General features: G+C 40.0%; 1 protein-coding gene across 6 annotated transcripts in view; it reads right to left on the bottom strand.

The window, feature by feature from the left end:
• The window catches only part of POLH (DNA polymerase eta), a 28,574-nt gene that overhangs the window by 11,876 nt on the left and 641 nt on the right, over window positions 1-16,057 (bottom strand). For 2 of the 6 annotated variants that reach the window (XM_059701578.1, XM_059701577.1), the window contains exons 2-5: window positions 13,986-14,126; window positions 13,616-13,750; window positions 10,211-10,428; window positions 2,063-2,232 (exon numbers count right to left, since the gene is read on the bottom strand). In XM_059701578.1, coding sequence (XP_059557561.1) covers window positions 2,063-2,232; window positions 10,211-10,428; window positions 13,616-13,750; window positions 13,986-14,122 — 660 coding nt within the window. In that variant the 5' untranslated portion in view covers window positions 14,123-14,126. Of the gene's footprint in view, window positions 1-2,062; window positions 2,233-10,210; window positions 10,429-13,615; window positions 13,751-13,985; window positions 14,127-16,057 lie in introns of those variants that run through there. The other 4 variants (XM_059701580.1, XM_059701579.1, XM_059701581.1 and 1 more) reach the window with 4 other exon arrangements.

The raw sequence follows: 16,057 nt of genomic DNA on the forward strand, positions 1-16,057 counted from the left end.
GGGACCCCCAGACCCTTCCGATTGCTGGCTCTGCCCCTTGCCCAGGCCTGATGCCTCGGCCAGAGGCGTAGACCCCCATCACCCTCTGATCACCTGATCGGCCCCTTGCCCAGGCCTGACGCCTCCGCCAGAGGTGTCAGGCTTGGACAGGGGACTCCCATCTCCCCCTGATCACTGGCTCTGGCCCCCGCCCAGGCCTGAGGCCTCTGGCCCAGGAATCATGCCTGGGCAGGGGACCCCCATCTCCCTCTGATCGCTTGCTCCACCCTCCGCCCAAGCCTGACGCCTCTGACCCAGGCTTCAGGCCTGGGCAAGGGGACCATCATATCCCCCCAATCCCCGGCTCAGCCCCCCGCCCAGGCCTGATGCCTCGGCCAGAGGAGTTGACCCTCATCACCCTCCGATCACCAATCACCGGATCGGCCCCTTGACCAGGCCTGAGGCCTCCGGCAGAGGTGTCAGGCCTGGGCAGGGGACCCCCAGCTCCCCGCAGTTGCAGGCTCCGCCCCTGCCCAGGCCTAACGCCTCTGGCCTAGGCGTCCGGCTCGGGCAGCGGGGACCCTCAGCTGCAGCGGCCCCGCGATCATGGGCTTCGCTTTAGGCCCAGGCAAGGGACCCCTAGCTCCCGGGACTGCCAGCTTCGACCGTGTCCAGCTCCCATCGCTGGCTCCACCCCTACTTCCTGCTATCACTGGCCAGGGCGGCAAAGGCGCCTGATTCTCTGATCATGGCTGGGGGGCAGGGCAAAGGCGGCCCCAGGGCCGCCTTTGCCCTGCCCCCCAGCTCTTAGCTCCCCCCTGGATTTCTGATCACTGTCAGTGGCAGGGGGCTTCTTCCTGCTTTCCCTTTCGCCTCCCTGCATTGTGCCTACATATGCAAATTAACCGCCATCTTGTTGGCAGTTAACTGCCAATCATAGTTGGCAGTTAATTTGCATATAGCCCTGATTAGCCAATGAAAAGGGTATCGTCATACGCCAATTACCATTTTTCTCTTTTATTAGTGTAGATGGGGGAATAGGCAAAGCATAAAACACCTAGGTCACTCCACATAAGGAATGAGATACTGTAATAAGCCCTGGCCAGTGTGGCTCAGTTGGCTGGTGTCAGCCATACACTGAAAGGTTGCTGGTTCAATTCTCTGTCAGGGCACATGCCCAGATTTTGGTCTCGATTCCCAGTAGGGGGTGTACAGAAGGCAGCCCATCAATGTTCTGGTCTCACCTTGATGTTTCTCTTTCTCTCTCCCTTCCTCTCTCTCTAAAAATCAATTTAAAAATCTAAAAAAAAAGAAAGAAACTTAAAAGAAATCAGATAATACTGGAATATTCTGGAAATAAAAAGAAAATAGATAGATTCAAAGACTAGCCTCCTACTTTCTAGATAGTTCAGTCATTAAGGAAATACTTTGGATGCAACTATATAAATAAGCATTTTCTGCAAATTTTTCAGCTTGCTTCTTTTTTTAATTAATTAATAATAATTTTTAATTATTATTTTTTATTGATTTCAGAGAGGAAGGGAGAGGGAGAGAGAGATAGAAACATCAATGATAAGATAGAACCACTGATCAGCTGCCTCCTTCACGCCACCCACTGGGGATGGAGCCCGCAACCCGGGCATGTGCCCTTGACTGGAATTGAACCTGGGACCCTTCAGTCCTCTTAAGAAAGTACATGTTCAATGTTGATTCTCATGTTAAAGAATTACTTAGGCTTTTATTTAGTCCTCGACATGAATTTTAAATAGAAACCCAGCCAGGCTCAGTGGTTTGAGTGTCTGGTTTGATTCCCAGTCAGGGCACATGCCCAGGTTGCCAGCTCGATCCCCAGTAGGGGGCGGCAGGAGGCAGCTGATCAATGATTCTCTTTCATCATTGATGATTCTCTATCTCTCTTCCTCTTCCTTCTCCTCTGAAATCAATAAAAATATTTTCATAAATAAACAAACAGAAACCCGCTGCAAAGTATGTATGTAATCATTTCAATGCCCCACTCATATCTACCCGTGCTGTATTAGGACAGGATCTATGTTTCTCTTTGAAATCCGCCATGAGCCTTCACCTTATTGTGTGAGATCCCAGCTGAACACTGAAACCCAGTCTGCCTCTCGATGGCTGCTCTCATTTCCTCCACAATCACTGCTCCCACGGTGAGCTGTAGGTCTGGAGAGGGGGCGTTATCAAACTGAAGGGAATCAAGCCATTGCGATAAGCCTTGTTTTCGCATCTCCTCTGAAAAAGTTGAGAGGTCACATTTAGAAATTTTTTTAAATCAGAATTTTATTTGTGTTATCTAATGCAGAAATGCTTCAATTTCAGGTACTTTAGATATATGTAGGTTTTCACAGAAATGGCAGCCATTTTAGAAGACTGGTACAAGAGAGATCAATTTCTAATGAAAGTTTAAAAAACAAATAATTTTGTTTTTTTCTTTTATTCCTCATTATTTAGTTATTTAGTGAAAGCCTACTTCAAAATATTTCACATATCCATCTTAACCCATCCTATTTTATTCAGGTTTTCTTTATTCATGCCTTCTACACAGTCTCCACAAATTAAACATTCTCAAATACCAATGTTATCAATCTTAAATGCCTGTTCAAAATTGTCATTGATTCTCACACCTACAAAATAATCAACTCTATAAATTGGCACTGACAACTGTCTGCCTTTTTCTTTTCTTTTTTTGTTTGTTACTCCTCACCTGAGAATACTTTTTCCATTGGTGTTTAGAGAGAGTGGAAGGGAGGGTGGTAGGGGATGGGGAGGAGAGAGAGAGAGAGAGAGAGAGAGAGAGAGAGAGAGAGAGAGAGAGAGAGAGAGAGAGAGAGAGAAGGGAGGGGAAACATTGATTTGAGAGAGATATTGATTGGTTGCCTCCCCCATGCACCCTACCCAGGGCTGGGGATGGAACGTGCAACCCAGGTATGTGCCCTTGACTGGGAATTGAACCCAAGACCCTTTGGTGCACAGGTGAATACTCTAACCATTGAGCAACACCAGCAGGGCCCATCTGCCTTTTTATTTATTTTTAAATATATTTTTATTATTTCACAGAGGAAGGGAGAGATGGAAACATCAATGATGAGAGAGAATCATTGATCAGCTGCCTCCTGCATGCCCCCCACTGGGGATCAGGCCTGCAACCTGGGCATGTGCCCTTGACAGGAACCAAACCCGGACCCTTCAGTCCACAGGCCGATGTTCTATCCACTGAGCCAAACTGGCTAGGTCCCACTGCCCTTTAAATTTATCTTCCGCCAAAACCGGTTTGGCTCAGTGGATAGAGCGTCAGCCTGCGGACTGAAGGGTCCCAGGTTCGATTCTGGTCAGGGGCATGTACCTGGGTTGCGGGCACATCCCCAGTAGATGTGCAGGAGGCAGCTGATTGATGTTTCTCTCTCATCAATGTTTCTCTCTATCTCTCTCCCTTCCTCCCTGTAAAAAATCAATAATAAATATATATATATATATATAAAAAATTTATCTTCCACTAATCCCAAATTTGTTATATCCTTAAATTTCCTGAACATGCCATGTTTCTACCTCAAGACATTACATTCTACCTCCCTACTCTTAATCCTTAACTCTGTTCTGTTCTCCCCTTTGCTTAAATAAATCTTATCTGTACTTCAGGGCTTATCTCAAGTCTTATCTATCATGAGATCCTCTTCAACTATTCTAGCTAACTTTAGGGTGTCCCACGAAAGTCCTTTAGCTCTTATATGCAACAAGTCTAGCATAATTGTTAAAAGTACACATTCCATAGTTAGGACCGATTCAAATATTGGCTTCACAACTTATGATGTGACTTTGAGCAAGTTACATAATTCTCTAAGCTTTGGTTTTATTGTCTATAAAATGATTGTATACTGCACCCCATAGAACACTAAGTATAACATCCAACCATTTATTAGTATTTAGTAATAGCTTTGTGAAACAAGGTAACTTACTGAAATTGTGGGGATTTCTGGACTCCTTTTCTTTTTTGAAAATATTTTTTTATTGATTTCGGAGAGGAAGGGAGAGGGAGAGAGAGATGGAAACATCAATGATGAGAGAGAGTCACTGACTGGCTGCTTTCTACACACACCCGAGTAGGGATGGAGCCAGCAACCCGGGCATGTGCCCTGACTGGGAATCGAACCATGACCTCCTGGTCCATGGTCAATGCTCAACCACTGAGCCATGCTGGTCGGGCTGGACTCTTAATTAGTAGAGCTAAGTTTTCTCTGCTTTAGATTTCTTCATTATTGCTCTCCCGGATTAGGTAATGTTGCAATCCTCTGTCCCTCCATATCCATGTCAATTGAACAGGACCACAGAAGATAAACAGCATTCTTTGTTTTCTTCTCTTCTCTAGTCAGTAAGAAAAATCTGTACATCTGTAAAAAAAATTTTTCTTTGCTATGCTGAGGTATAGGGAGAAAATTCAGGCAGTTTTTGCTGAAAAATACCCACTGAGGTGAGAAAAGACTTTCCTTTTCCTATTGGGTACCTTTGTGGGAAATAATTGATCAAAAAATGAGGGAACCTATTGGTGTACTTTCTGTTCTGCACCATTTATCTGTCTCATCTGGTACCAATACCACATTGCCCTAGTTACTGTAAATTTATAATTAAATCTTAAAGTCAGATAGTATAAACCTTCCATTTTAGTTCTTTTTCAAGGTTGTTTGGCTATTCCTCATCCTTTGTATTTCCATACACATTTAAAAAATATTTTTATTGATCTCAGAGAGGAAAAGAGAGAGTAACATCAATGAGAATCATTGATTGGTTGCCTCCTGCTCTCCCCCTACTAGGAACTGAACCTACAACCTGGGCATGTGCCCTTGACTGGAATTGAACCCAGAACACTTCAGTCCATAGGCTGACACTCTATCCACTAGCCAAACCAGCTAGGGCTCCATACAGATTTTAGAATCAATTTGTCAATTTCTATAAAATCCAACAGGGATTTTGGAAGGGAATGCAATAAATCTGTAGGCCAATTTGGGGAGATGAGCTCTGATAACATTTAGTCTTTTAATCAATGAGCATAGTATGTCTCTCTCCATTGATTTCATTGTCTTTAATGTCTCAGTGATGTTTTTTTGATATTTTTTTTTATTGATTTTAGAGAGAGGTAGAGAGAGGGAGAGAGACAGAAACATCAATGAGAGAGAATCATTGATTGTCTGCCTCCTGCACGCCCCACAGTGGGGATTGAGCCCACAACCCGGGCATGTGCCCTGAGCAGGAATCGAACCGTGACCTCCTGGTTCATAGGTTGACGCTCAACCACTGAGCTATGCTAGCCGGGTTCAGTGATGTTTTTACTGACCTAGTTTTCCACATGTATTATTAATATTCTCTGATAATTTCATGATTTTAATGCTATTGCCAATAATATTGCTTTGAAAATCTCAATTTCTCATTTTAAAATTTTAGTATATAGAAATGCAATTGATTTTTAGATTGACCTTTCCCCTGTAACCTTTCTAATCTCACTTATTTTATTTTTGTGGTGGTGGTGGTTTTTTGGTGGTGGTAGACTTTTTAGGGTTTTTCTATAAGCATGGTAATGTCACCTGCAAAGAAAGTTTACTTTTTCCTTCTATTTCCTCTTCTGTCCTGAATGGACCATCTTGTACTTCCAGTACAATGTTGAATAGAACAGGCCTAAGAGCGAGCATTGCTGACTTGTGCCAAAACTTCGGGCTTAGAGTGATAAACCTCTAGCTAGACTCCACAACTCCAGGGACCATAACTACAAAAGAGAAATAAATCCCTTGGAAAGCTGATTAGTGCTTTCCAAGCTCCATCAGGTTGTTGCCAAAATTTATCATTTTGCAGCTTGTAGGATTGAGGCCCCTGTTTTCTTGCTGGCTGTCAGCAGAGGGCAGCAATCAGAATCTAGCCATGGGGTCTTCGTCAAAGGCCCTCTCATAACATGGCAGCTTACTTCTTCAAAGTGAGCAAGGACTCTTAACTTCTAAAACTTTTACCTTTGACAGTTTATATATGATAGTTTATATTAATACATCACTGTTTCATGTCATATGCATTCAGAAGCTATTTAATATGTGTTTAGAAAGAAAGAAATTAATACATCACTGTTTCATGTCATATGCATTCAGAAGCTATTTAATATGTGTTTAGAAAGAAAGAAATTAATACATCACTGTTTCATGTCATATGCATTCAGAAGCTATTTAATATGTGGCCCTGGCCAGTTTGGCTCAGTGGATAAGAGCGTCAGCCTGCGGACTGAAGGGCCACAGGTTCTATTCCGGCCAAGAGCACATGCCCAGAGTTGAGGGCTTGATTCCCTGTGGGGGGCGTGCAGCAGGCAGCCGATCAATGATTCTCTCTCATCATTGATGTTTCTATCACTCTATCCCTCTCCCTTCCTCTCTAAAATCAATAAAAATATATATTTTTAAAAAAAGAAATGAATTAAGAGCAAGCAAAGGAGGAAAGAACAAATGAGTTCCTTAGTGAACACAAACTAGTTACAAAATGGCCCTAAAGGGAAATTTTTTACTCTGGCAATTTTTCAGTACTATTTTTAAGTAATCCTACTACTTAAACTTTCCACACACACACATAACTGTTTCGGAAACAGAAAATACCAAGTTGCAAATGCAGCATGCTTAGCAGAACTGCTAGCTTTGAACCCATTAAGAATCAGAATGGTAAAGGTTATATGTACTTAGATCAGATAATTTCTGTTATCAGTTTTTTGTTGTACATATCAGATGAAGACTCAGGAATATGACATGCATCATAAACCATTCACTAGACATTGCAATATTCTGAACTCTATAAATAATATATCACTGAATCTGAAAGCTTAATATTTAAACTGGCCACATTAAAGCAACAGATACCTCAGACTTCTTTATAAACACTGTCATTTTTTTAAAAATATATTTTATTGATTTTTCACAGAGAGGAAGGGAGAGAGATAGAAAGTTAGAAACATCGATGAGAGAGAAACATCAATCAGCTGCCTCCTGCACATCTCCCACTGGGGATGTGCCCGCAACCCAGGTACATGCCCTTGACCGGAATCGAACCTGGGGCCCTTCAGTCCGCAGGCCGACGCTCTATCCACTGAGCCAAACTGGTTTCGGCAACACTGTCATTTTTTTAAAAACATATATATTTTTTATTTCAGAGAGAAAGGGAGAGGAAGAGAGAGAGAGACAGAAACATCAGTGATGTGAGAGAATCATTGATCGGCTGCTTCCTGCACACCCCACACTAGGGACTGAGCCTGCAACCCCGACATGTGCCCTGACCGGGAATTGAACCATGACCTCCTGGTTCATAGGTTGACACTCAACCACTGAACCACGCTGGCTAGGCAACACTAGCATTTTAAATAAAAATGTATATAAATAAGAAAGATAAGTCTAGAAAAAAAAGGAGCATGTCCATTTGAGTGAATATTTGACCACCAGCAAAGGTATGCTCCATCATCAGCCAGAGAGCTGCTCAATGAGTATTAGCCAAAAACCAATGTAATTTATAGTAAAAGTTCTTATTCTGAGGTGTGTGGGTTTCAGTGGATCTGTGAATCTCCTGAAAACTGCACACTAAATTGTCTTATATGTATATTTGTTTTTCTGAGACAAGCAAGGGTGCATAGCTTTCAACAGATTTTCAAAAGAGTATGCAGCCCTCAAAACAAAACAAAAAATAAAACAAATCGCCCTGACTGGTCTGGCTCAGTGGATAAAGTGTCTGCCTGCGGACTGAAGGGTCCCGGGTTCGATTCCAGTCAGGGGCATGTGCCTTGGTTGCGGGCACATCCCCAGTAGGGGGTGTGCAGGAGGCAGCTGATCGATGTTTCTCTCTCATTGATGTTTCTAACTATCTCTCTCCCTTCCTCTCTGTAAGAAACCAATAAAATATATTTAAAAATAAATAAATAAATAAAAAATAAAAATAAAAAATAAAACAAAGAACCAATGACTTAAAGCATTATAAAAGAAATTTCAAATGTTTACTTAAATAAGCTACACAATAAAATGTGATACACACACCCTGGCTGGTATGGTTCAGTGATTGAGCATCGACCTATCAACCAGGAGGTCACAGTTGGATTCCCTGTCAGAGCACATGCCCCAGTAGGCAATGTGCAGGAGGCAGCAGATCAATGATTCTCTCTCATCATTGACATTTCTATCTCTTTCTTCCTCCCCATTCCTCTCTCTGAAGTAAAAAACATATTTTTTAAAAGAACGTGATACACGAAGTTAAGACCAAAGACAACCTTCCTTATTATGATCATTACATTTCTGACTTTGGTCCTAGAATAATAAAGAAATCATGCCCCAGCCAGTTTGGCTCAGTGGATAGTGTGTCCACAGACTGTAGGGTCCTAGGTTCGATTCCTGTCAAGGGCATGTACCTCAGTTGATCCCTGGCCCTGATCTAGGTATGTGTGGGAGGCAACCAATTGCTATCTTTCTCTCACATCATGTTTCTCTGTTTCTCCCTTTCCCTTCCACTCTCTCTAAAAATCAATGGAAAAATATCCTTGGGTGAGTATTAACAAACAAACAAAAAAGAAATTATGACATGTTTCATCATCAAATGGTTATGTACCACAACTTTGCCTCTTTGAAGCGGCACATTTTTATTGTACACTCTATTTCCCCTATAGAACTAAAGGATCTGCAGACTCCAGCTTGATAAACTCTCCTATATCAGGATCAGAGAATAAAGTAATTTCTCAATGGTTATTCCCACAGGCTTCCCTAGATAGTTCTACTACCCTTCAGCACAACATGTTAAAGGCGTATCTTATTTTAACCACTGTAACTAGAAATAAGCTACATTCTCTTGGAGGTTTTTCTGGAGAAATCTATATTATTTCTACAAGTAATAACAGATTGCCTTATTTTTACCCCCAAGAAGTTAATTTGCTACACATTTGTATCCAGACAGTTTCTTTTGACTAATGTCCAATATTTAAAGTGGTGGGTTTTTTTTTAGTGAAAGAGCTCTTCTGAATAAGAACAATGTTACAAAATAATAGTTTTAAAAGTACATGTTACAAATGAAGGGGAGAATAGATACACTGTTTTGAATATAGCCTTGATCAACAGTACTAGAAAATGTCTATGAAAAATGTCTGAACACCCTGTTGAAAAGCTTCTAGATACAGAAAGAATTATTTTCTCTGGGAAATCCCACAGAATTCCTTTTTCATCATATTTGATTAAAAATGTAAGACCCAGATTCTCTTAGGTCTGGTATTTAGAACCACCATAATCTAATATTACCACGAAAGCAAATATTTTATTGCCCTAATTTTATTCTAGTCTAAGAAAATATTTTTAACCAGCAAGTACATTTTCTTTTTAAAGCATTTCATGCAAATTATAAGTTTTTGCCAGGTAGGTAAGCCGGGTTACAGGCTAGATCCCCAGAAGGGGGTGTGCAGGAGGCAGCCAATGATGCTTCTCTCTCATCAATGTTTCTATCTCTCTATCCCTCTCCCTTCCTTTCTCTCTAAAAACACACAGCTATACAGACAGAGCTATAAAATCAACCATTTTCTTAATTATGGGAGAAAATTAAGAAAAAGAATGAGCTCTATAAATATAATACTCTACTGTAATTAAAAAGCAAAAATGTAAAAAGCACATACACAAAGCAACATTGTATAATTATAAAGACATACACATACTTAAGAAGATATGCCAAATACCGATATATTGGTAGGTGCAAAAGGGTGTATGAGGTCAGGAGGGAGTGGAAGGGAAAAAGAAGTAAAATTAAATGAGAGAGGCCTTTGCATAGCTCATTGACAGTGTGCTATGAACTGATTAGAAATTTTGAGTGATTCAACTCCCGGTACTTGAGGTCTCCCTTAAAAAAAAAATTCACCCTTCTTTTGATAAAGAAACCAAGTTACAATAATATAAATTAACTTTCAAAATGATGAAAGTGCTCAGTCAGACTTCTATGGATAATTCTAATTTGCCCTAGTCATATCTGAAGAGAAACTTGATTTCATACAGAGTCCACGGTTTTAAACATCCATATACCTGGAAAGATAAGAGAATTTGCATATCCTTCTATGTGAGTCCTTGTGATTCATTCAGGTTGTAGTTTAAGTTTCCTTTCAATCAATCCAAGAAGTATCAGTGTGACCAAGCAAAGCAGGTTCCAAAGGCAGGAAGCAGAAGCAAATGATGCTATGAAGTACCTTTCTGAATTGTCCCTTCTGCTGTTGTAGAGCCTTGGGGCAATCCTTCAATGTAGGTGGTTGGCAACAAGTCTGCTGAGATAGGCTGACCTTGTAGCTTTTGCAGTCTCTCTTGTACAGCACTGGTCAGGTCTACATAAGCTTCATCAATGCTGGCACGTTCAATCACAGCAAAATGAGACATTACCTCCATCACTTCCACACTGGCTTCCCGGTACCTAAAAAGTATGATTATACATGTAGGCACTAAATGGAGGCAACATTGAGACTGTGGGCCACATACCCCCCTCATAATAGAATAATAATATACATAATCAGGGTAAAAACTCCTTAAAGAGAAGACAGGCTTGTCAGAGACTAGATAGTAACCCAATTGATAAGGCAGAAGATGGTCAATAACAAAAGCAAGGAAAAAGAACTATGGAGGCAAACATTTGTAGTGCAACTCCAGCACACCAAGGTAGAAAGCTTCTAGACCAGCGGTTCTCAACCTGTGGGTTGCGACCCCTTTGGCAGTCGAACGACCCTTTCACAGGGGTCGCCTAAGACCATCCTGCATATCAGATATTTACATTACGATTCATAACAGTAGCAACATTACAGTTATGAAATAGCAACGAAAATAATTTTATGGTTGGGTCACAACATGAGGAACTGTATTTAAAGGGCCAGAAGGTTGAGAACCACTGATCTAGACCATGAACATATCTGTGTGACAAGTATCTCTCTAAAGAGAAAAGAAATGCTTCAAACTAGTTTAACTAGAAAATATTTTACTATGATCATCTACTATTCCTTTTGTTATTTTCATATAGTATTCTACATGAAATACACCCACATAGTATTCTGCTTTGACCTTTGTCTTCAAATAAGAGGTAACTTATAGGGAACACTGCACTGATTAGTGAACCCAAGTATCTTGTCTTTCTCAGGCTGGTATTTTTATTTATAAACTAGCAAAGTGACGTGTGGATTTTATATTTCAGTTTGATTAACATGTGAGCTGGTTATTGCTACACACACACACACACACACACACACACACACACAAAACCAATAAAGTCCAAGCACTTCTGAATATACTAACATTCAAATTATCAAGTTGAAGATAAGCTCCTAGAATGTGGTAATGTGTCTGGGCAGGCAGACACCCTCTGTTAGGGGATACCAATCTCACCATATACGTCTATTCAAATCCTAACAAGCAACTTTTCTGGCTAATGTAGCTAGTTTTCTAGGCAATATGTGGATGTTTTCTTTGCTTTGGACTTGCTATGGAATTTAAATAAGTTCTTTGTTCCTGTTGAACCTATTTTATTTATCATAAAAATGAAAATATTTGCACTTCACCAAAACATCTATCAAAACTGGTATAATTATTGTTCTAAAACATTCTCAAATGAAAGAATTAGAGAAAGACAGCTTTTTTTCTTTCAGTCATTATTTGGGCTGGAGAGAGGATAGTCAGACTTCAAATAAAAAAGAGCTCCATGTCAACCTATGAATCAAGAGGCCATAGTTCAGGGCACCTGCCCAGGTTGTGGGCTGGATCCCCAGTAGGGGGCGTGCAGGAGGCAGCCAATCAATGATTCTCTCATCATTGATGTCTCTATCTCTCTCTTCCTCTCCCTTCCTTTCTGAAATCAATAAAAATATATTAAAAGAGAGAGAGAGGCCCTAGCTGGTTTTGCTCAGTGGATAGAGCATCTGCCTACTGACTGAAGTGTCCAGGGTTTGATTCCGGGCAAGGGTATATGCCTGTGTTATGGGCTCAATCCTTAGTAGGGGGCATGCAGGAGGCAGCCAATCAGTGATTCTCTCTCATTGTTGATGTTTCTATCTCTCTCTCCCTCTCCCTTCCTCTCTGAAATCAATAAAAACATATTAAAGAGATAGAGAGAGAGAGAAAAAGCGCACAGTACACTCACCCACAAACAGAGCAAGGAAAGGACAATTGAAAGAATTTAAACATTTATTGATTGATTTGAGAGAGAGAGGAGCATTGATTTGCTGTTCCATTTATTTATGCATTCATTGGTTGATTCTTATATGTGCCCTGACCAGGGATTGAGCCTGCAGCCTTGGTGTATTGGGATGATCATCTAACCAACTGAGCTACGTGGCCAGGGCAGAGCAAAGAAAGGATACTCTATTGCAGTAGTTAGTGTTCCTTCACAGCCTCTTAAGCAAATTACTCCAAAGTATTTTTAAGAATATTTAATAAACTTAGTGTATATACATTTCTGCAAATCATATTTTAATTTTTATAATCTTGTATCTCAGGTCAATTATTAAAATAATAATTTTAAATGATCAAGTCTTAATAATTCTCTGGCCTATAAATTCTCTCCTAAATTTTCTAAAACTGCCTTTCAAAAACTTTAAAGTTAGTGGCATGTGACTTTTTAAAATCACACTCTGAAGTCAACTATATTTCTGGGAAATTACATTATGTCCACTAACTAAATTAATTTTAATTTATGATTAAAGTATTAAGCTCCGGTCAAATCTATCTTTTCTGGTGATAACTTCAATATGTGGTTGGCTATGACACTCTATCTTTAGACTTCCAATTCACAGGTGAATTCAGGAATATCTCAAGTCCCAAGTCAAAGCATGATCCCTACACATCACACCACACAGTATAATGTAGTGTGAGAATGTGGATACTGGAAAGAGAAAAAAATTCAGTCTTCTACTTTTTAGCTGTAGGAACTTATTTAATGTCTCTAAACTTCTTTCCTTGTCTGTGTGTGGGAGGATGTGTGTATGGGGGAGAGTACTACTAAAACATACCACATAGCAATGTGAAATTTAAGAGACATTGCCTAAGGAGAGCTTAACCAGGTGCCTGGCATATGACATAAGCTCAATGCATACTATTAGGATTATTATAATGGCTTGTGCTTATACCTCCCTCTAACTTGGCTATGCTTGTACATGTCTCTCATTCCAAGGCTAACCTTCTAAAATTTGGAAAGAGACAGCTCAGTTCAAAAACAGAGAAGGTAATCTCCTTTGAAACTGTTTCATTCTGACAAATAATTCTAGATATTGCACTAGAATGCCAGTTTGACTAAGTCTTCTCTGGTAAACTCTTAGTTTCACAGTCAATTTAATTACTTCAAACACTTCAGACTTGGCCTGCGAACATGTAATTTGATATTAAGTTTTAAGTATAACAACCCATTTTTAAATAAGAAACTGAAAGGATGTCAAGGCAGTAATTATTATAGGTTATAATAACTGAACTGTTCCTGAAACAGTCCCATAGAAAAGTTGGCTGACCAAAGATAACTTTTTCAGATGTTATTTACACAAAACAAATTGGAAAAATCAGATCCTAGTCTCATGGAATAATATTTCCAACCCTTCCATTCCCCTCAAATCATCTTTCCTTCTTACTTGGTGAGGTTGGCTTTCCCACGAGACTCACGAACTTGTGCCAGAAGAAGATCTGGGCATAACTTCTTAGCATCATCTGCCCACATGTTTCTGGTGACTCCAAATGCACGAGCCTCATAACTCACTGCAATTATTCTAAGGTTACCAAAAGAAAGGAACAGAAAAATATTACCTGACACAGGCACAAATAATTAAGATTTATCATGAATAGGCTATACATATAATAGTAGAAACTTTTTGGCCACAGATGCCACTGTTTAATTTCAAACACAGCAGTTCAGACATCTCAAAAATGCCTAGCATAGGGCCATGCATTGCATTCTTCCAGATTAGAACAGTAGTTGACAGTTACAATAACTATGATACATACCCACCACCCTTCCATGATTTGTACTGCACGACTGCACAAGGTTTATTCCTCAAGTGAGGATTTTGCCGCTGCTCCACTTGAACAAAAAAACAGTCCATGTCCACTAGAGCAACTACCCGGTCCTGTCCATTAGCCATCTTCCTGGAAGACAATATTTTATAGACAGTTAAAAAAGAGACCTAATCTAAAGTGCCAAGGAAAAGTGTATTTCCATTCTTCCACCATGAGTCTGAGAGCATAGAAACTAACAAGAATATAAGAGGCATTTTCATCTACTGCTAGAAGGAAGATAATAAATTGGTACAATTTTAGGAAGGTAATAAGTGTTAAAAGCTTTAAAAATACTCATCCCCCAAAAGAACTGAACACTTCACAAAAGAAGATAGTATACAAATAGCCAACAGGCACATGAAAATGAGCTCAACATCATTAGTCATAGGGAAATGCAAATTAAAACTACAATGCACAACCTAATTTATAGATAAGTCTCAAGTATAAATTCAAGGGAAAGAAAAGCAGAAAATGATACATAGCATTATAGCATTCCTGTGAATTGCTTTAACTTTTTATTTTGAAATAATTTTAGACTTACGAAAATACTGCAAAAATAGTAGGGTTCTCCTATACCCAGTTTCCTCTAATGTTAATATTTCACATAGCACAATTATAAAAACTAAAAAATGAACATTGGTGTAATATTCAACTACATACTTTACTTGAACTTCACCAATTACTCCACTAATGTCCTTTTTCTGTTCTAGGATCCAATCTTCGTCATCATGTCTGCTTAGCCTTTTCCAATCTGTGACACTCCTCAGTCTTCCCTTGTTTTTCATGAACTTGACACTTCTGAAGCATCAGTTAATTTGAGAATATCTCTCAATTTAGGTTTGTCTGATGTTTTCTCTTGATTAGACTGAAGTTATGCATTTTGGGCAAGAATATCACAAAAGTTATGTGCTCTTCTCAGGGTATCATACTGGGAGGTACACAATGTCAATATGTCTTATTATTGGTGATGTTAATGATGATCATTTAGTTGAGAGAGTTTAGTTGCCAGGTTTCTCACTGTAAAGTTACTATTTTTTTCCTTTTGTAACTAATCTTAGAGAAGATACTTTGAGATGGCTAATATCCTGTTTGTTTTTTGTCAAACTTTCAACTAAGCACCCATCAGTGAATCTTTTCTGCAACAATAATTTTGCAGTGTTCTAATGGCAACTTTCTACTCACTCATGGAAATGTCTGAAAAAACTACTACATGCCATTTGGATAGTAGATTGGAAGAACAAACCTTATATACTCGATAGTGGATACAAACTAATATTATCATTTAACAATGTTAGAAATTTGGAAGAAGGAATGTGAAACTAATGAAATGGCTTCCCAACTGTGCTGCAGATTGGGATCACCTAGGAACATTAAATAACGTTGATACTGGCCTCTACCACCGGACACCTAATTTAATTGGCATGGATATGACCTGGGCATTGTGATTTTAACAAGCTTCCCCGGCACTTCTGATATGCAGCAAAGACGGAGAGCCACCGACCTAAAGTATATGATTTAAATAGGAGAAACACAGGTTCTACGGTTGAGTAAGCACTCAACTGTATTCTTTTTTAAAAAGTGTCAACAAGTAACATTCACCTTGAAAAAAGTGACATGCAGCTACAAACTGCGAGATTAGTGGAAAGAAAACAACGACCTTATAAAATCAGAGTGTCTGAGGCATTGATTCCTTACCCATTCCACGTACCCCAAACGGGCAGGATGTGGTGCCCTGCACATTTATAAGTGAAAGCCGTACCAGGCCAGGAACCACTTTGCCTGGAAGTGCCTTTTGCGTAGCGCTGGAACAGATGCCAGAACAGAAACAGCAAATGCCTTTTCTCCCTCACACAAAGGAAACCCCAGGCGGGCAGGACAGCAGATGTGCGCGCCGCGTTAGACCCAAACCCCGAAGCGGAGCTGACGTCCAGCGAACATACCACTGGCCATGCAAACACAAATACGGGCGCGCGGACTTTTCACAGATCACGAAGCTGCTGGCGTTTATAAACAGTTCGCGC

This window comes from Myotis daubentonii, chromosome 6 (genome assembly GCF_963259705.1).
Source record: "Myotis daubentonii chromosome 6, mMyoDau2.1, whole genome shotgun sequence".
NCBI classification, from domain to species: Eukaryota; Metazoa; Chordata; class Mammalia; order Chiroptera; family Vespertilionidae; genus Myotis; species Myotis daubentonii.